The 22,182-nt window shown below is 44.0% G+C and overlaps 1 protein-coding gene across 1 annotated transcript in view; it reads left to right on the top strand.

Moving 5' to 3' along the window:
- LOC124796583 (condensin complex subunit 1) overlaps positions 1–22,182 on the top strand; it is a 193,304-nt gene that overhangs the window by 99,641 nt on the left and 71,481 nt on the right. The window contains exon 10 of the mRNA XM_047260708.1: positions 475–628. Coding sequence (XP_047116664.1) covers positions 475–628 — 154 coding nt within the window. The remainder of the gene's footprint in view (positions 1–474; positions 629–22,182) is intronic.

Here is a 22,182-nt window from a genome sequence, read left to right on the forward strand (position 1 = left end):
CTCTGGTGCAGTCTTGTAAACAAGGAAGCAATCTTGGACCTATGACAGACGTTCGTTTCTGTCGTGATCAGAATGTTTTTGAAAACATGTCACAGATTCCTGATTTAGGTTTTTCCGCGGTTAACCTAAATCACTGTAGGCAAATACCAGAATGTTTCTTTCAACAAGGCCACAGGTGGCAACCCAGCCTACCTATTAACACGTTTTTATGTTTGTATATCTGTATATGTGACTTATATTTCCTTGTATTAAGCTAGCAGATCCTGTAAGATTATAAAATGATCCTATAATATATATATATGTTCTGATGCTAATATGGGGCAGTAATAATTTTTTTAATATTCATTTAATGACCTTGTAGGTAGCCAGTGTGAGAATTATTCTTTTGTAAATGTAGTGATCACTTTATTCTCCAATTTTTCTTAAGGCTAAATTTCGTTATGTTGTAAATGTGTTCTTTTATACCCCTACTAGATGACACATCAACAGACATGGAATGTGAGGAAATAGATTTTGCTGAACAATGTGGACTTGTCTGTAAACTGGTTAAATCTAAAGATTACAAGAGTGCCTATCAACAGCTGCGCTCTTTAGAAGAGAAGCTTCCTGCCCAAGTTCACTGCCTAAAGTAAGTAACAATTCCTTTAGGTATTTTTAAAAGTACCAGATTCAACTCTCCTGTCCTCTCCCTGTTATATCCTTTAATCACAAATAAATTGCGTGGATATACAAAAGTAGAAACACTAGCGGGTTACATGCTACTAACTCCGTATCTGTCATTCGACTGCCGTGCCGTGACATGGGGCCGGCGCCGTTCATAGCCAGGTGGCGCTCCCGCGCTCGGCCGAGCTGCGGAGCGCCTCTATCGCCGTGTTCGCGTACTGACGTAGCGGCACTTTTAAATCTCGTGGCACTGTCACAACACTTTTCCCCCCTTTGAAAAATAAAAAAAAAAAAAAAAAAAACTCACTTCCGTGGAGACACGGACAGTGCGGAGACATCCATGGCCTCTTGGGAGGCACCGGGAAGATCCTGCGGAGAAACACGAGAGTACGGTCGAAAGTGTCCAGGACGGAAGCTTGCGCGTGGAACGTGCCTGCTGGATGAGATGATGGGTGAAAACTCCGGAGCAGCATCCATAGGTGTCGAGGACCTGGGGGTGTGCTCCAGCGAGATGGGTCCCGGAGAAGGCTGCGTCGCAACTGGGGCTGGTTCCGGCGTACTCGGAAGCAGTAGCGACGTCGGCTGCAGCAACACGCACGGAAGATCAGCAGCAGCGACAGGACTGGCTTCTCGGGCTGGTGGAGGCGAAAGAAGGGGCGGTGGCACCGGCGTGGCCACCACTCGCCACTCGTGGGCGCATCTGGTCGTAATGGCGAACAACCATGCCGTCGTCCATACGTATTTCACAAAGCCGGCAGCCGCGAAGAGCCTGGACCACCCCTGGAATCCATTTAGGGCGAGATCCATACCCTCGTGCCCACACGTCGGCGCCCACCGAGTATTTTCCCGCACTAGGGGACACAGTACAAGGCCTGACAGGGTGAAGCAGGTGCAGTAGTGTGCGCGGTTGACAGCCATGCAAGAGTTCAGCCGGGCTGCGATCACCCAGAGGTGTGAAGCGATAAGAACTCAGAAATTGCAACAGAGCGTCATCTGTGGAAAAATCACTAAGGAATTTTTTCATCTGGCTTTTGAAAGTGCGGACAAGGCGCTCGACCTCCCCATTCGATTGCGGATGGAAGGGCGGCGCTGTAACATGATGAATCCCTTGTCCAGTACAAAAATCACGGAAGCCCTGTGAAGAGAACTGAGGGCCATTGTCCGTGACAATCGTGGATGGAAGACCTTCTAGCGCAAAGATTTTGGACAAAGCCAGCGTCGTCGCCGCAGTGGTGGGCGACGGACATCGAACAACAAACGGAAACTTCGAGAAGGTGTCAATCAACAGTAGCCAATAAGTGTCGAGGAAGGGGCCGGCAAAGTCAGCGTGCACTCGTTCCCACGGCTGCGCCGGATCAGGCCACGGAGAGGGCATTGTACGGGGTGCAGCCAGTTGTTGAGCACACTGACCACACGCAGCGACCATGTGGGCGATGTCCGAATCAATACCGGGCCAATAAACGTGCCTGCGGGCCAGGGACTTAGTCCGAGAAATCCCCCAATGGCCTTCATGCAATAGTTTGAGAACGGTTTTGCGAAGAGAGGCTGGCACCACCACCCGTGGAGATGCGCCATCCGTGGCCAGAAGAACAACACCCTCACGAACAGACAGACAAAGGCGCAAGGCATGGTAGTTACAAAGGGGATCCGATGCCCGGCCCTTGGTCCTGTCCGGCCAACCCCATTGAACAAAACCGATCACCTGACGCAGGACTGGGTCCCACGCAGTAGCCGATGCGACCTGCGAACCTGTAAGTGGAAAACCCTCGACCGCACTACGTTCATCCTCATCAATGTGAAAACAGAGTAGTTCATCTCGATCGAAAACCGGGTCGGGGCCCATCGGCAAACGCGACAACGCGTCAGCGTTGGCGTGCTGAGCCGTGGGGCGATAGTGAATCTCATAGTGAAAACGAGACAAGTATAAGGCCCAACATTGCAGGCGGTGAGCTGCCTTATCCGGAAGCGACGCCGAGGGGCTGAACAGAGAGACCAGCGGCTTGTGGTCGGTGATGAGGTGAAACTTAGAACCATACAAAAAAACGCGAAACTTTTTTAGAGCATATATGATAGCGAGCGCCTCCTTTTCGATTTGAGAGTAACGCCGTTGGGCATCGTTGAGGGTCTTGGAAGCGTAGGCGATAGGTCGTTCCGACCCATCCTCATACCGATGGGCGAGAACAGCCCCTAGGCCATACTGTGACGCGCCAGTCGCCAGAACCAAGTGCTGACCCGGACGGAATGTGGCAAGACAAGGCACCGACTGCAAATGAGCCTTCAGGCGGACAAAAGCGTGCTCACACTCGTCGGACCAACAGAAAGGAACGTTTTTGCGTAACAGCTGATGCAGAGGATGAGCCACCGCCGCCGCGGATGGAATGAATTTGTGATAATAAGCAACCTTGCCTAGAAACGCCTGATGTTCTTTGACCGTAGATGGCCGGGGTAGGGCGGTAATGGCCACAACGTGCTGTCGTAGAGGACGTATACCCTCACCGGACAAGTGGAAACCAAGATACACAATGGAGGGTTGGAAGAACTGTGACTTGGCCAGATTGCACCTCAACCCAGCCGAATGCAAAACCCGAAACAGTGAACGCAAATTGCGAAGGTGCTCCTCAGTGGAGGCCCCCGTGACAACAATGTCATCCAGGTAGTTGATGCAGCCGGGAACGGAAGCCGTGAGCTGTTCCAAAAACCGCTGAAAAATGGCCAGTGCGCTAGCGACGCCAAATGGTAACCGCTGGTACTGATACAACCCACAAGGAGTGTTGATGACGAGAAATTCCTTGGAAGATGCATCCAACGGCAACTGATGGTACGCCTGCGATAAGTCCAGTTTGGAAGAGAACTGGCCCCCAGCGAGCTTGGTAAATAACTCCTCAGGACGGGGAAGAGGATAAGCGTCAATGAGGCTCTGAGCGTTGACAGTGGCTTTAAAATCACCACACAATCGCAGACTCCCGTTTGGTTTAGAAACCACCACAATGGGCGATGCCCATTCTCTGGATGTAACAGGAAGGAGAATCCCCGAAGCTGTTAACCTGTCTATCTCAGCTTTGACAGGTGCACGCAACGCCATCGGAATAGGGCGAGCCCGAAAAAACTTAGGGCGAGCTGTAGGTTTAAGAGTAATGTGGGCTTCAAAATCCTTGGCACGACCCAGGCCAGCAGAGAACACGGACGAGAATTCAGAACGCAAGCCATCCAGCTGTTGATACGGAATATCCTCAGATATGAGGTGCACATCATCATCAATGGAGAACCCGAACAACTGGAAAGCATCATAACCGAACAGGTTTTCAGTGCCCGCATGATCCACCACATAAAACGTGAGGGGCCTAACAACAGACTTGTAGGCAGTGGAAGCATCAAACTGGCCAACGATAGGAATTTTCTGCTTATTATAAGTTCGTAGATTTCGCGTAACTGGAGACAAGGGAGGGGAGCCCAACTCCAAATACGTGCGAGAATTAATGAGAGTTACTGCAGAGCCAGTGTCCACTTGCATGCGAATGTCTTTATCCAGAACACGAACAGTAACAAACAACTTATTTGTTTGAGAAAGCACACAGTTAACATCCATGTCCGATGCCTCGTCCTCGTCGACAGGAACTTTAGGGGACTGACACACAGAAGCAATGTGGCCTTGTTTCCTACATGAATTACACGTGGCCCAACGTTTTGGACACGCGGCCCTGTCATGCTGTACGAAGCAACATGGACAAGAAGGAAGTGCGGAACGAACCTGCTTCTGTGGTTGCCGTTTTCGCTGCGAGCGTGGTGGCCCAACGCGACGTTGTTGACGCGAGTGCACCGCCGTCACATCGTCGTTTCCCTGTGAAACAGGCAAAGTGTCCGCGTCGAAAGTGGTGTGTACAGCGCCTACATCACACCACGCGTCTATTTGCGCCCCAGCAGCGTGAGACACTTCAAAAGATTGAGCGATGCTGAGAACTTCCGACGACGACGGGTTGGGCAATTGTAAGGCACGTTGCCGAACTTCTTTATCAGGAGCAAGCCGTAGAATAGCGTCCCTAACCATTGAATCAGCGTAAGACTCATGATGAGTGTCCGTGACAAACTGACATTTCCGACTCAGACCGTGTAGTTCCGCCGCCCAAGCCCGGTAGGATTGATGGGGCTGTTTACGACACCGGTAGAACGCCACACGGGCGGCAACGACGTGGGTGTGTTTTCGGTAATAGTTAGACAATAAATCACACATTTCTTGGAAGCACAGATAGGCAGGTTCCTGCAGAGGGGCTAACTGAGATAGCAGCTGGTAGATCCGTGGGGAAATCCAAGATAGAAATAACGACTTACACATAGGAGCGTCGACAACGCCGAAAGCCAAGAAGTGTTGCCGCAAACGCTTCTCATAATCCTCCCAGTCTTCAGCGGCCTCGTCGTAAGGAGGGAACGGAGGCGGAGAAGAGTAAGACAGACGATGAGTAAGCGACATCGACAACGCCTGAATAGCAGCCGTCAGCTGCGTTTGTTGTTCAATGAGCGCGTGCATAAGCTGTTCCATGTCTGCCCCGACACGAACACACGAATCCACAACGCAGGAAAAAAATATCCGACCTCGTCGCCAAAAAGTGTTATATCCTTTAATCACTAATAAATTGCGTGGATATACAAAAGTAGAAACACTAGCGGGTTACATGCTACTAACTCCGTATCTGTCATTCGACTGCCGTGCCGTGACATGCGGCCAGCGCCGTTCATAGCCAAGTGGCGCTCCCGCGCTCGGCCGAGCTGCGGAGCGCCTCTATCGCCATGTTCGCGTACTGACGTAGCGGCACTTTTAAATCTCGTGGCACTGTCACAACACTCCCGTTCCTGTATTCATTTACACTGCATACTACTCTTGGTATGTTAACTGATTTCCGGAATCTTTGTCATTTTTGTTTATAGATACACATTCACAGAATAAATAAAATCTTTGTTTAAGATGAGGAAAGATTTGACTGCTCTTATGTAGTTATTACCATGTGGAAAAAGTTGTTCTGAAAAGTAACATACAGCTTAAATTACAAGAACTCTTAGTCTTCCTGAAACAAGAACTTTTTAAGAGGTCACTTGCCTCAGGCAACAAATTTTGGGCAAAATTTTGCCTTTAGGTTCAGTATAAAATATTTTTTTTGATTAATTTTAATAAAAATAATTAGCATAGAACTACATGCATGTAAAACAAGTGCAATCAGTAAGCAGCGTCATTCAATATAATGAAAGTTCCTCCAAGTTGACAGGATCTCTGACTTGATGCATGCAGCCTATCCCTCCCAGTCAGGTAACATCCATTGTTTGCTAACTGCTAATGTGCCTAGCTCAAGCAATACCTTTCAATAAGTCTAAAGTTCCTGGAAGTTGGGGGGCTGTGTAGAATCAAATTACTCCGAAGCATTTTTCGGAGAAGAGTTGGTAGAAGAAAGCATCGGGATCATTATAAGTGGAAAGATAAGTAACAATATTGGGTACGAAGATGATACTGCAATTTATGCACCTTCACCCCCACACATGATCAACAATTTTGCCCAGCACAGTGAAGAATTTGGCATGTTTGTCAACACTTCCAAGATCAAGAGAAAATTTCAAACAACCTTGTCAATAATAGGAAATAAAATTGAACAAGTATCTTCCTTTAAGTACTTGGACAATGTGATGGGCGAGCTGTGTAACTGCGAGAGAGAGATCAGATCTAGAGTAGAACAGACCAGGAGACAATTTATCGTAATGAAAAACTTTCCATAAGATCAAATCTTAGTATGCAACTGTGAATGCAAATGATTCGTTGCTATGTATTCATTTTTCTCTATGAATGCAGAAGCTGGACTCTTATGGAATATGTAAGTAAAAGAATTGATGCTTTTTCAAATGCCTGTATCAATGTCTTACACATTTCTTGCAAACAAAGTAGTCCTTCAATGGGTGAAAAAACAAACAAAATTTATCGGAAAACATATTTTATACTTAACCTAAAAATAAAATTTCTCCCAAAATTTGTTGCCTGAGGCCTATACTCTCTTGTTTCGTGATATTCCATTATTTGCTAATTGCTAATGCTGTCTTATTGATCTCCATTGTTTTGTTAATATTTGTGTATTTAAATTATTAACTAACTTTTACAATAATGGGTGGTCACAAATGAAATAATGGAGAAACTAGAGGAAGGAAGTGAGATGTCGTCCAAAACATGAAAATTGGATTTGTTTTTCAGAAAGCCTAGTGGCAGTAATGAAAAAAATCAGGCAAGACTATATAATATAAATTTGATTTGTAGTGGATATGCTAAAATTATAGCAATAGGTATATTGGCATTTTACATGTTTTTAAAAACCAGCTATAATTGTTTTTATTCTAATTTTATTGTTTAATATTATTTTCTCTGTAATGAGTTCAAGTGATCGAATTTTATTCTACTCACGAGAAAGAGAAAGACAAAGTGTAAACCAAACATTACACCTTGTGGTTCTATTATTTCTGTTTCTGGTTGTTCAAATCCATTCAAGTTGCGAATCTGCATTATGTTTGCATATATGAAAGATTTGAACAATGTAAGTATCACATAGTTTCTGTTTTAAGATACACAAACGTACAGGTAATTCCACATCAATTCTATGCAGAAAACTGACATTTTCTACCTGACCATCTCAGATTTCTTTCAAATTTGACGCATCCAACGATCCAGATAAGAGACGTAAAATTACCAATTTGCAGAGGTATTATTACAATTGTGAAGAAAGTTACAGTTCCGAAAAATTTGGAAATTGTGTGAAATTTACGCGCGCGCGCGCGCGCGCGCGCGGGTGTGTGTGTGTGTGTGTGTGTGTGTGTGTGTGTGTGTGTGTGTGTGTGTGTGTGTGTGTGTAAATTACTATAATAATGGTTCAAATCCAGATGCAGCAGTGAAACTTGTATTACTGAAAAGCTAATGAGTAGAGCTTGACATTGATACGACTCTCTCAAAACATGTAATCTTCAATTTATTTTTTTTATTTTTTTTTTAAAGCGATAAAAAATACATTGTATTGCTCCAGTGTGTTTATACAGACATGATAAATATGAAGATCATACACCAAAGGTACCATGCCCAAAAATTTATTCTGAGAGCATTGGTACACTATCAAAGTGCAGTTCATGAGTAATACTGTACAAAAATATGGTTTATATTGTTGTAGTGGTATTATGAACTATTTAAATTGTAGCTTCAATGAAAAGGTAATGAAACGTGGTAAAATCACATCTCACAAGTCGCCAATTAAACTGTTAATGTTCACCACATCGGAGGCAGGGAGGCTGTATGTCCTTCCTCTTTGTGTCACTGGATCCAGTCTTGTGAGAGCTTCACATCTTCTGATAACACAAATGATAGAGTTGGTCCATGTGCATGCAAGAAGCTGGCCTGTACTTCACCTGTTTATTCAAAAGTTACAAAACGTATGAAACCTGCCGATAACAGGCAACAAATCCATCTATGTCTGTTAATAGCATTTCATTCACCATAGCAATCACTGCATCTTCTCTACTCACTGAAGAGTAGACTATGTCCTTGTTTTTACTTTATCCTTGGTAATAGGTATTACACAGTGTAGCTTCTGGGTACCCAGAGTCAGCCTCGAATTCTTGAATTCAGCTTGGCAATATCTTCATCCTGATTGGAAGCCAATGTATATTGGAAGACTCATGAAGGAATATTTTCTTTGCATCACTGAAACAACTGTTGTGGTGTCAAAATATGATTCTCATTAGGTTGCTTGAGACTGGCAAGTGTGGCTGAATCTTTGCAGTCCCTGCAACCCCTTCACGTAGCCCTTTTCCAAGTGCTGTATCAAAAAAATACAATTTTGTTGAAATTCTTTTTGTTTTTGTATTGAGCAGCACATCCATCTGAAAACTAGTGAATATGCTCTGGAGTTGGAAAGTGACATTTTAAGAAGTTGATGAAATTGTGCGCGCGCGCGCGCACACACACACACACACACACACACACACACACACTCTGCAGTATCAGGCAACTGTAGCAGAGTGGCTACAGTTGCGCGTGTGTTTGACAAAGGGAAGGCCTTATGAGCCGAAAGCTTTATTTGTGACAGTCTTTTTGTTGTGCCTATCTGCGACTCAGCATTTCTGCTATGTGGTGAGTGGCAACTTTCCTTTTCATTACATTGTCTCAGTAGAAACTGACACAGAAGTGAGTTATAACCTATGAATTATTCCAATGAAATTGCTGTACTTCATTTTGGATGATGAAAGGTAAATTCTTTGCAAAATCACAAACAGCAATATACTCACTTACTTTGAGGGTTCTTCTTTAGTGATTTTATAGAACTGTGACTGCTGCTGGCTGATAAATGAGTGCGGAAGGAGCTGTTGTAAACTTCATGCAAACATTTCATTAAATATGTTGTTTTTGTGTGTCTCCAGAACTACATTGCGTGTTGTTGACCAACACTTATATGTTGAGACCGGATTATATGCATTTGCAAGTTGCATATGCATTCGCATATTTGGCTCCTTTTCACCGGTTATTGCATACTTTAACTAAAAACTAGTGACGATGCATATTTTCGCTCTATGTTTACAGTATTTTAAAAATTTTCAGACGGTTGCTCTCTAGCCCTATCTTGTTTTGATGTCTCACAGATTGACCGTGATATAGAACTGTGTGCAATTGCTAACCGAGAGGCCACTGCCTAGTGAAATCATTACAGAACAGGAACAGGTAGACAGAGTCAATGCTCCTGCGCCCGTGTCCCTGGTTAATCCCCTCCGCTGTCATACCGTACGTGTCGGCAACAATTAAATTAAACTACGCAAGCTTTTAGTTGCACATCCATTGTTACACAGTTAAACCTGTTTACGACATGTAATGTGTAACCTGGTGTGCACCTTGCCACCCAAATAAAGAAACGTCGTTTCGTGCATAGCTGACCATCCTGGAACGTTTACACATGACGGAATTGTTTTATATTGTTGAATTTGTGAGGAAAACGATTTGTGCAAAATAAGTTTTGATCAGTATGTCAAGACAAGTCTTCATATTGCAGGAATGCAGAAGAAAAGACCACGACAGCAACTTCTGATAACAGCAAGTTGCAGTAGCAGCGATTTGTCCAAAGGTAACCAAAAAAACATTGGTTTAACATGGATCTGTGTGAAGCATTCATTGCAAGCAATATTTCTCTTCACAAACTTACAAATCCTATGCTCGAAGGTTTCCTGCGCAAATATTGCTTAAAACAAAATATACCAGATGAATCAACATTGCGCACTGACAATTTATGCAAATGTTTTGGAAGAAATACGCCATGAACTTAAGGGCAGCATTATCTGGATTTCAGTTGACGAAACTACAGGCACTTGTGGCTGTTACATTGCAAATTTAATTGTTGGTGTTTTAAAAGAAGAGCCTATTTAGCAGCCTGCAAAAAACTTGAAAAAGTAAATCATTCTACAGTCGCCAGATTTGTGAATGAGGGTATTAGAAAAATATTTCCAGAATCTTCTGCAGATGAAAGGGCGTTTGTGTTTTTCGAATGCTGCTTCCTATATGATCAAAGCAGGAAAAGCCCTCAGAGTACTTTATCCCAATTTGATTTATGTAACATGCTTTGCTCATGGAGTAAATCGCCATGCTGAAGTAGTACGTTCCACGTTTGCAACTGTAAGTAAACTAATTTCATCCACAAAGAAAGTGTTTCTAAAGGTTCCTGCATCAAGACCTACAAAGAAAACTACCAAACTTACCTTTACCTCTCGAACCAGTGGTAACTCATTGGACTATGTGGGTCGTAGTTGTGTTGTTTTATAATTGAACATTTTGAGGCCATTAGAGTGGTAGTAAATGGCTTCGATAGTGCAAAGGCTTTTTCAGTTTGCCAGTACAAGGAAGCTTTTAATGATTCCAATGTTAGAAAAAGACATTGCTGTGATTAGCACTCATTTTTCCCATATACCTGCAAGTATTAAAAAGCTTTAAACTCAAGGTTTGGCGTTGAATGAATCCATTCATTCAATGACATGTCTGCTTGTGTCTGTGTATGTGTGGATGGATATGTGTGTGTGTGCGAGTGTATACCTGTCCTTTTTCCCCCTAAGGTAAGTCTTTTCCGCTCCCGGGATTGGAATGACTCCTTACCCTCTCCCTTAAAACCCACATCCTTTCGTCTTTCCCTCCCCTTCCCTCTTTCCTGACGAAGCAACCGTTGGTTGCAAAAGCTAGAATTTTGTGTGTATGTATGTGTCTGTTTGTGTTTCTATCGACCTGCCAGCGCTTTCGTATGGTAAGTCACATCATCTTTGTTTTTAAATATATTTTTCCCGCGTGGAATATTTCCCTATTTTTTTATATATATATATATATATATATATAATGAAAGTGCTGGCAGGTCGACAGACACACAAACATACACACAAAATTCAAGCTTTCGCAACAAACTGTTGCCTCATCAGGAAAGAGGGAAGGAGAGGGGAAGACGAAAGGAAGTGGGTTTTAAAGGAGAGGGTAAGGAGTCATTCCAATCCCGGGAGCGGAAAGACTTACCTTAGGGGGAAAAAAGGACAGGTATACACTCGCACACACGCACATATCCATCCACACATACAGACACAAGCAGACAAATATGTCTGCTTGTGTCTGTATGTGTGGATGGATATGTGCGTGTGTGCGAGTGTATACCTGTCCTTTTTTCCCCCTAAGGTAAGTCTTTCCGCTCCCGGGATTGGAATGACTCCTTACCCTCTCCTTTAAAACCCACTTCCTTTCGTCTTCCCCTCTCCTTCCCTCCTTCCTGATGAGGCAACAGTTTGTTGCGAAAGCTTGAATTTTGTGTGTATGTTTGTGTTTGTTTGTGTGTCTGTCGACCTGCCAGCACTTTCATTTGGTAAGTCACATCATCTTTGTTTTTAGATATATATTTCCTACGTGGAATGTTTCCCTCTATTATAACTATATATATATATATATATATATATATATATATATATATATATATATATATATATATATATATATATATATATATATATATATCAGTGTACTTAAGTTTTCTCATGTGTGAAAATTTATTGCAATAAAACATCAAAGTTTACTTAAATATATTCAGAAATTGTTCAAAAACTGTCTTACATGTCCATCTCTGATCAAACATTAGATGGGTGTGCATCCAAGTTGCACATTGTGAGAGTGTAGATCTAGTCATCAGCTAGTTTCACCAAAACCACCACAATATTACACATTGTTAGGAAACAGTTTGTGAAGATATGCTGTTGAAGATTACGACCGTTCCAAAAACATGCCTGTGTAGTTAATTTACCCTAACTTCTCACCATCACCCATCTGGTTTGTGTCATTCATGCACCAACTCTCTTGACTGCGTTTGTACGTCACACTGGGTTGCCAATGTGTTCTGCAGTTGAGCTCGTCTCACATTTTTATTCATAAGAAATCTTCTCTCACAAGGAGCCCCTTGAGTGCGAGGTCACCGGTTCAGTCTCTAGTAAGGTTCAATTGAGAGTTGTGTTAACAATTACGACAGGAAAAATATTAGCTGCCAATGACTCACAATGTGCATCAGGAGCGCTCAGAAAATAGGTGCCCGGGAGGTGCAGAGGTCAACCTTCTGTGGGATACGTGTATTACACTTCACAAAATGGATGTCATCAACATTCAAGAAATGTTCGAAACAAACCATTAACTTGCACCATGAACGTCAAATAAAAAATGGTGCACCACAGTGATCATAAAGGCTCGCATCGTAAAAATCAGAGGCGAACTCCTTAGGAATTACAGACAGTGCAGGATATTCAGCTAGGCATCCACTCTTAAAGAATGCATATAGAATCATATTAGTGTAACAAAGTTACGCAAATTGATGGATGTGATGGCTTGCAACCAAACGCAAAATAGTCTGTCATGGTGCTTATCATGAAACTGGCTATCCTTTAAGGAATAGTTTCAGAGTACAATAATATGTTTTAGATATATAGGAAAAACAAACATCCAGAGGCCGAATTTGTCCAGTGATTCCAGATGGTATGAATTGCAAGTTCTCACTCGTTTCAGGAGTGGTAGTTTGCTCTAAAGAAGTAGGATTTTTACAGAGACAAGGAATTGAGCAAAAGCAAGTTATGTTGACCATTTATTGGCTAAAAGCACCGCTCATACAATACATGAGCAGTTTGTATCATGCCAGTCGTAAGATTCTCACTAACAATAAGGTAGTTGTCAGGTAGTTCTCTAATCCAGAATACCATATCAAATTTTCCAGAAAGTAATTTGATGGCCAGTTGTCTTGTTTGTTGATCATTGTTTTATCTTCTAGGTGAATGATAGTGCAACAGACTTTCACACTTTGTTGAAGGCTTTGATCAAGGTTGATTTGATGAGATACAAGCTGAGGATGGCTAAATTGTGACAGGACATTGCAGGAATCAGAAAATAGCTAAGTAGAAATAATCAAGGAAAGAAAAGCTATGACGTGTATAAAACATAACAGAATATCCTAAATGAATTGCTAAGAAGCAAAAATACCTTTGATGGGTGGTCCCGTAGTGAGGAAGCTATTCTGGCAATTGAATAGTGGGGTTATTTAACGCAATAGTCGAGGCGACTCTGGAGGTGAGGCCACAGCAGAATCCACTCGGGCAACAGTTACTAAATTGTCAGGGAACATTATTGATGGCCAAACTATCTGGGCACTAGTACACTTCTTTTTCTGTAATGTCGAATGCTTGTTGTCACCAACTAAAGAAGACATGGTCTGTGATACAAAAGCGATTGTGCTGAAGGTGGCAAATGAGAAATACGTCCATCCAACATGAACAGATATCACATGCTGTTCTATCAGTGACAGAACACAGCCCCTCAAATTTGTTGTTTTAACAGATTGTAGTCGTAATGTTATTCTCGGATGTGTTTTCTTGCGGACATTACAAGCAATCATAGATTGTGGAAAATCAGAATTCCAGATTGACAAAACTGTTTCAACAAGCACACATAACAAAGAGTACTCTGGGTGGTCGTTTGTCTTTGAAGTTGTTGTTATTCCACCATCATCAACAAAATAGGTTCCGATCATCAATCTATGTCCTCAGTTAAACTGGGAAGCTTTTATCGGTTGCAGAAAGCTACTCAGACTCACAAAAGAAATCTACGTACCAGTAATGAAATAAGCACTGCAAGTGGTCAAGGAGAACCTTGGATCACCAATTGTCACAAGCAACTTATCCCTAAAACTATGTGTATAGGAAGAGGCGAACCAGTCCTGGATGGATAACTCAGTACTATCGACATAGAATCATGTACAACTTTGTTTACAGAAGCATGTTCCACTACCACTACAGACAATGCAGTGGAGGAACTATTATCAAACTGCCAATAAGATCCGGTCTGACCAAGGAACATCAACGTCAAGTAGTAGCCATTCTGTTCCAGTTTTTGAAGCCTTTGAAATCTGGAGTGGAAAACAGACAGAACAAGAGGCCCATAGTGAAACACCAGATCAATACTAGGAATCATTCACCAATTAGACAGCACTTCTATAGGGTATCACTGGCTAAGGCCAGTATTTCACTATCAAATTTCTTTGTCAAACTTACTTTACTTTTTCGGGTCCGGAGATTTGTTTCGAAGCCTTTCAGCCCAATGTCGGGCCAAGTCCAATGTCTCTCTCTTCTCAAGCCATAGTTCATCAAGGGTACACCTTGTGGGGCAGATGGAACACTGTAGAAGGTATCCTGAACTTCACCACAGTCGCATTTGTAGTCTCCTTCGTCCTTAAAGCCCCATTTGACTAGGTTTGCTTTAACTGGTGCTACGCCTGTTCTGATGCGGTTCAGTGTTCTCCAAATCTTCCAGCTTGATGTACTGCCACTGGGTATTTCTCGTGTGGCAGGGTAGTCCTTCGGAGGCTCGTTCAATTCACTAGTGAGAAATCTCTTACGGGATTTAAAGTCTGCTACGTCCACATGAAGAACCATGCAGTGGGTAGCCCTCGTCGAAAATCTGTTTAAATTTTTCTGTAAGTTCGTGCGCAATTCTTCGGGATTCAGGAGATGAGAATCCAGCTGCTTTGTATATTTTCCCAAGTGGAGTGGGTTTCATGCATCCTGTTGTTAGCCTGCATGTTTCATTAAGGACTGTAGTGACTGTTTTGGCATGTGTGGATCGAGACCATACAGGGCATGCATATTCTGCCATGGAGAAGCAAAGTGCTTGAGCAGTTGTTCGTAATACAGTCGGACTAGCTCCCCATTTACTATTCGTCAGTTTTCTTAAAATATTGTTCCTGGCAGCAACTTTTTGGCAGGTTTTTTCACAGTGATATTGTACGTCAGTGATCTATCCAGCACAACACCAAGGTATGTTGGTTTGTCCGTATGGTCCAGTTTGTTGACATTCCAGGTGACATTCAGCTTCCTGTTTGCCTGTTTTGTGCGGAGGTGGAAAGCGCTAACCTGTGTCTTAGATTGATTTGGTTTGAGGGAGTTCTCTTTATAGTATTCAGACATTACGTGTAGCGAGCTTTCTATCTAATTTCCCTTCTACTTCCTCAAAGCTATTTCCTTGCGCTGTAATGGCCACATCATCGGCATACAAGAAATGGGTAGTACGTTCCAGTGTTGGTTGATCATTAGTGTATAGGTTAAAGAGTAGGGGGGGCCAGCACACTGCCCTGGGCGAGACCGTTCTTTTGTCGACGCCATCGGCTTTTTTTTTTCCATTCAGCATTACATAGAACTGTCTGTTTTGCCTCAGAGATTCAATGATTTTTGTGAACTGATGATCCTTAAATGTACAGTACAGTTTTTCCATGAGCTTTCTGTGGTTGACGGTGTCGTATGCAGAACTTAATTCCACCAATGCTACACCTGTTATTTGTTTGTTTTCAAACCCTTCCTCTATGTGTTCTGTGAGTGCTAGGATTTGACTGGTGCATGATTTCCCGGGTCTGAATCCAGCCTGTTGGGAATGAGCTTTTGGTCTGCGATATTTGCTATGCGGTTTAGGATTATTCGTTCATACAGTTTGTACAGATGGCACAGGAGTGCTATTGGGCGGTAGTTCTTAAGTTGACCTGCGTCTTTCCCAGGTTTTAGTAGCGCCACTACCTTTGATTTCCTCCACATCCTTGGGATCTTACACATTTTTAAGCAATGATTAAAGAGCTGCAGGATCCATTGCTTGGCACTAGGTCCGAGCTGTTTGATCTGTTCCACGCATATATCGTCGACTCCCGCTGCTTTCCCGTATTTCATTGAGTTCATTCCATGATTAAGATCTTTCATGGTAAATGGTATTTCAAACATGCTTGACTCTTGACTCTGAAGTCTGCTGATTTTTATTTTCTGACATTTCTTGTTGTGTTTTCCATTTAGTAGGAGCTGATGGGCAGCTTGATTGGGTGTTACTGAAGAGCATTGTTTAGCTGTCCCAAAGTCACAATTAAGTTTTTTTATTAAGTTCCAAGTGACTTTGCTACTGTGGGTCATATACATTCTTTCCAGAGTTTCGACCCATTTCCTTTGTCTTGATTCACTAACCATTTCCATTAGTGTTTCTCCATATTGGACTACTTCTTCAATAAAGGGGTCCTGTTCGTAAAGCATTTCGTACTCCCTCAGGATGTTCTTTGATTCGTCAGAGAGACCTGGGATGAAATGCTCTCTGCAGCCTTGGGGTATGTGTCTTCGAGAAATCTTTGGGAGGGTCTCTACAAAAATTTGATAATTTTCTGGAATTGGGTGTAGATTTTTTATTTCTGCATCCATTTCCACAGCATATTCTGTCCATTTAGCTTTTTTGAAGTTGAAGCGTCTGCGGAATGGTATTCTCGTTGTTCTCAAAGCAGCTTATATTTGAATTCCGATAGGTCGGTGTTGTGTTTTAGGAAGAGGTGCATATGCAGTTTTTAAGCATCGGTCTTCCACGTTTGCGCTTACAAAACAAATATCAGGGTTGTATTCACACTTCCAGATTTTGTTGCTGAACGAGCATGGTAGCTTGGGATCATGGATCAGGGATAAGTTATTTATTTCCGCCCACTGCTCTAATTTATGTCCGTTGTCGTCTGTATGTTTGTAGCCCCATGATGTGCTGTGGCAGTTGAAGTCTCCTAAGATGAACTGTGTTTTCTGGTTGTTGAAGTTCGGCGGCAAAGTCAAGTTGAACTTCTCTCCGGGCGGCTTGTATACTGATGTTATGGTGAAAGTGCTACACTCGACAGTCAGTAATTCTATGTTATTGTATGTAGTTCTGTTAGTTGATATTATGGCCATCCCAGGTTTTGTGAAGACAGCGATGCCATATTTGGGATGTGGATTTGCTATGGCTAATTTCATTCTTTCTATTTCTGGTCTTATTGCCCCTTCTTTCTTGTGTGTTTCTTGTATACACAGTATGTCCCATTTGTGCGTGCGGCAAAGTTGTGATATGATTTGTTCTTTGTTTTTGGTGATACCCTCTACGTTTAGGCTTGCAATCATCAGAGTTGGCTCTGAGAAGGGCCCATTCTTTTTGCTTTTCCAGTGTTGGAAGGATTGGCCGTTGTCTTTTATTGCAACATTTTCGGGGGACACCGGATTTATCTGACAGATGATTCTCAGTCTCTTATCTCAGATAGTGCACGCGTGGAGGCTCCTTCCATGTCCTTCCTTTGTCAAAGAAATTGGATGGTGTAATAGGGAACTTTGTCAAACCTCGTCTGTCATCAAATAAATTTGATCAAATCTAGGGCCTCAGTGTAGATTTGATCAAAGAAGTAGCATGTCTTCTGCTCACTGCAATGTGACATGTTACCAAGTGGAGCGCTAGCATCGCTGCAGCATCCTGTCATCTGTAGTGTTTTTATAAACATTGCCTGTAAATACGATTGGTGTGCACCGACAACCACAAAATTAAGAGATGTATTAAGCTGATGAGGCACTTTACAACGTGAGACACACACCAGGATGCCAACTGCCTTTCAAGGAATCCTTTGGCAGAACACAGTAGTGTGAATGAAGTCTCAGTCATTGCTGCATTAAGTGATGTTGCTGAACGGAGGGGAGATCTACCACTGCTGAAAATGACAGAAGCCTTGGAAGAAGAGGAAATGGGTAGACTTACAATACATGGAACATACGAGACGTTTATCCTCTTACTATTCTTTTTCCCCTCCCTTAGAGAACATGTCTGGGGTATTCTTGGGAATGTTTGGCATTCTGTTGCTGACATGCGAACAGTCTCGCCTCTGTTTTTTGCTCCCTTTTCCTTTCTTTGTTTCCCTTCTCCTCTCATTCCTCCACTTCAGCGTTTGAGGATCCTCTTTTTTCTTCTTTCTCCCTGTGTGTTCCTGAGGGCTGGCCCACGTGACTGGGTAACACGTAATTCCCAGACCCAGGTCGACAGGTAGGGTTCGCACGTATCCCCTGGTACAGGCCAGGCCCAGGGAGGGGTGATTCCCTGAGCTGTAACCTTCCCATATTGCCGATTGGTCCCTCCATCAGGTGTTCGTGAGATGTGACCTGAGGTGTGAACAATCACCTAAGGTGGGTGCACCACTTGTGAAGGGGTCTCCAGTTTTTAAGGAGCGCACTATCGGAGACACTGGCAATCATGGAGATTTCCTCACAATGAGTCAATTATCTTCCCTCTCCACTTCTACAAAACATAAACGCAACAAGGCTAATGAGTCAAAGACCCTTCCCGCTGCACCACAATCCCTCACGGTCTCACATACTGAAGACGATCAGTCCTTCACCACAGTAAATCCGTTTATTATTCAGAAAGATTTAGATGCAATTGCTGGCCCTGTGAAATCCTGCTCTCGTTTAAGAAATGCCACTTTGCTTTTGGAGTCCACTTCTGATTCTCAAGCACAACAACTGCTTGCTGCCTTGCTTCTCCACGGTTACCCTGTTCATGTCGAGGCCCACAGAACTGCGAATTCTTCCCATGGTGTAATTTACACCAGGCTGCTCGGTGGTCTGACCAAGGCCAAAATACAATCTTACCTCTCTGTTCAGGATGTCATTGCCATTTATCACGTAATGAAAAAGGTAGATTCCTCTTAAGTGGCCACCCCCACTCTATTTCTCACCTTTGATAGAGTGGTGCTTCCATCCAAGCTCAAAGCAGGCTATGAAATTACCACCGTCTGGGCATACATTCTGAAACAATGCACTGCTATCAGTGTCATCAAATTTAACCACACTAGAATGAATTGTCGACATCAGCCAAATGTGTCACCTATGTTAGGAATGCGCACGAGGGAGATTGTCCACCTCCTTCTCCTCACTGTATCAACTGCAAAGGCGGACATGCTGCCTCCTCTCTGGAGTGTCCAGTGTATCTTGATGAGCAGGCTGTTCAAGAGATACAGGTAAAGGAAAAGGTGCCTTATCCAGTTGCTCACAAGTTACTGACTAGTCACAAACCCTGTGTTCTCCCATCTGGTACCTATAGTTTTGTTCTTGTTATCCCTTGCTCCATGAAGGATATAGCCACGCGACTTCCAGTTCATCTCAGAGTTTGTGAAATAGCCCATTGTCATGGTAGCATCGCTATCCCCCCATCCAGCTGTGCAACAAGCCGTCGAACTCTCGCCTCAAGGGGCGAAACTACAAGCTACATAACCGGTAGGCCAGAAAGGTCAGAAGGAGTGCACCTGTGAAGACTTCCTCCATCCCTCCAGCCAAACAACCGGGTCTTCATCTAACCGGAAAGGCTCGAAGAAGTCTTCCAAAGGCAAGCTGTCTTCGATGTGTCGGCATGTGAAACCTTAGCCCAGCCAGCCTCCGTGTCACCGGTGCGCACCAACAACCATTTTTCGGTGTTGGACTCCACAGACTGACCGCTCAAGCAAGCTGATGCTTCTGTGAACCCCATGGAGCAGGATTCTCCTGCTTCTGTGCCCCATTGTAGCACCTCTTCCCCAACTGTCACTCAGCAGCTGCTGAGGTGACATGCCCACGCCTCTTCATCATGACTCTCCTCCAATGGAATGTTCGCGGCCTTTGATCCTACAAAGAGGATTTACAGGTGCTTTTAGTGTTGCAGCGTCCCTTTGTACTCTGCCTCCAGGAAATGAAATAATGCCCTCACGACCGCTTTGAGCTTTCGCATTTCTTACCGATTCGTTACGACCTTCCCCCTGAGGTCGTCATTCCCTCTCATGGGGGCATCATGCTTCTCACATGGGATGACAGTCTTAGTCAACCCATCTCGCTGATTACCAATCTTCAAGCTGTGGCAGTTCGCCTTTTCCTTCCCCACCTGACATTTTCCCACTTTACTGTATATGGCCCTCCATCATTCACTGTCACCAGGGCCGACTTCCTTCAATTCATTGGGCAGCTGCCTCACCCATTTTTGCTACTCGATGACTTTAATGCACATCATCCCCTTTGGGTTTCTCCCAGGACCTGTCAGAGAGGTGCTCTCTTGGCTGACCTCCATAACCAACTTAACCTTTTCTGCCTTAACACTGGAGCACCCACTTTCCTTTCCGACTCCTTGCACACCTATTCCTATTTGGACCTAACCTTCTGCACTGCCCAGCTTACCCATAGTCTTGAGTGGTTTGTTCTTTCTCGCACCTACTGGAGCGACCATTTCCCGTGTGCTACCCACTTGCTGTCCCCTACCCCATCCGCATGCACACCTAAATGGCCGCTTCCCAGGGCTGACTGGCAGCTTTACTCCTCTCTGGTGACCTTCGAAGAACAAGATTTCCCCAGTTGTGATGAGCAGGTCGAATATCTCACAAACGTTATCCTTACTGCTGCAGAACGTTCCATCCCCTGCACTTCCTTTCTACCATGTCGTGTCCCAGTCCCTTGGTGGGCTGAGGCATGTCGTGACGCAGTTCATGCACGTAGACATGCTCTCAGCATTTTTAACTGCCACCCTACTTTGGCAAACTGCATTCATATACAGATAAGTGCGAAGTATTTTCGCGTTCTTATGGATAGCAAAAAAGCTAACCGGATTTCATTCATTAGTTCTTTTAACAGTTCCACACCTTCCTCTGTCATGTGGGCCAACCTGCGATGGCTCTCGGGAACCAAGATCCATTCTCCAATTTCCGGCCTGACAGTTGCTGATGATGTCATCATGGACACTATTGCTATCTCCAACACCTTGGGCCGCCATTTTGTGGAAGTTTCTAGCTCTTCCCATTATTACCCTGGCTTTATCTATCGGAAACAAGCAGAGGAGGCTCCAACGATACCCTTCTCTTCTCCGAATTGTGAGTGCTACAACTCCACCTTTACTAAGAGGGAGCTACATTGTGCTCTCAGTTCATCCTGATCCTCCACCCTAGGGCCAGACGCTGTCCACATTTAAATGTTGCAGCACCTTTCTCTAGCGGCCAAACACTTTCTGCTTAACATGTACAAGCGCATCTGGGCAGAGGGCACATTTCCTGGATTCTGACGTGAAGCCACCATCATACCCATACCTAAGCCCGGTAAGGGCAAAAACCTTCCTTCTAGCTACCACCCCATCTCCCTTACCAGCAGCGTTTGCAAGTTGATGGAACGTATGATTCATGCCTGGCTGGTGTGGTGGCTCGAGTCTCGCTAGTTATTAACAAGTGAATAATGTGTATTTTGAGTGTGGCGTTCCGCAGTTGACCACCTCGTTAATTTGTCCTCTCATGTCATCAATGGTTTTCTGCAGAAATCCCAGACTGTGGCCATGTTTTTCGATTTGGAGAAGGCCTATGACACCTGCTGGGTAATTAGTATCGTCCGTCCTCTTTACATGTGGGGCTTTCGTGGGTGCCTGCCTTGTTTTCTTCAGGCATTTTTACAAGACTGTGTTTTCAAGGTGCGTGCGAGTTCTGCCTTGTCGGATTCCTTTATCCAGGAAAATGGTGTGCCTCAGGGTTCCATCATGAGAGTCATCCTCTTTGCTATCACCATTAACCCTATAATGAACTGTCTCCTGTCGGGCATCTCCAGTGCTCTTTTTGTTGATAATTTTGCCATCTACTGCAGTTCTCCACGGACCTGTCTCACTGAGCAGCATCTTCAGCACTGGTCTTGGTCTTCTTTACTCCTGGAGCATCGACAATGGCTTTCACTTTTCCCCTGACAAAACTGTCTGTATGAATTTCTGGTGGAACAAATGGTTTCTTTCTTGGTCCTGTTGACGTTTCGTTCGTTGAAACTACGAAATTTCTGGGGCTCATGCTCGATAGGAAACTCTCTTGGTCCTTCCATATGTCTTGCCTTGCAGTCCGCTGTACACGGTTCCTCAATCTCCTACATGTCCTCAATGGTACTTCCTGGGGTGCCGATCGAACCATCCTCCTCCATTTGTACCGGTTCCTTGTGCATTCCAAACTAGACTATGGTGGCTTTGTTTATGCGCCTGCACACCCATCCCTCTTACGCTGTCTCAACACTATCCATCATCATGGCATCCATTCGGCCATGGGCTCCTTTTGCACCAGCCTGGTTGAGAGTCTGTATGCTGAAGTTGCTGAACTACCACTGTCCTACTGCCATGACTCTCTCCTCAGC

This window comes from Schistocerca piceifrons, chromosome 1 (assembly GCF_021461385.2).
Source record: "Schistocerca piceifrons isolate TAMUIC-IGC-003096 chromosome 1, iqSchPice1.1, whole genome shotgun sequence".
In the NCBI taxonomy this organism is placed as follows: domain Eukaryota; kingdom Metazoa; phylum Arthropoda; class Insecta; order Orthoptera; family Acrididae; genus Schistocerca; species Schistocerca piceifrons.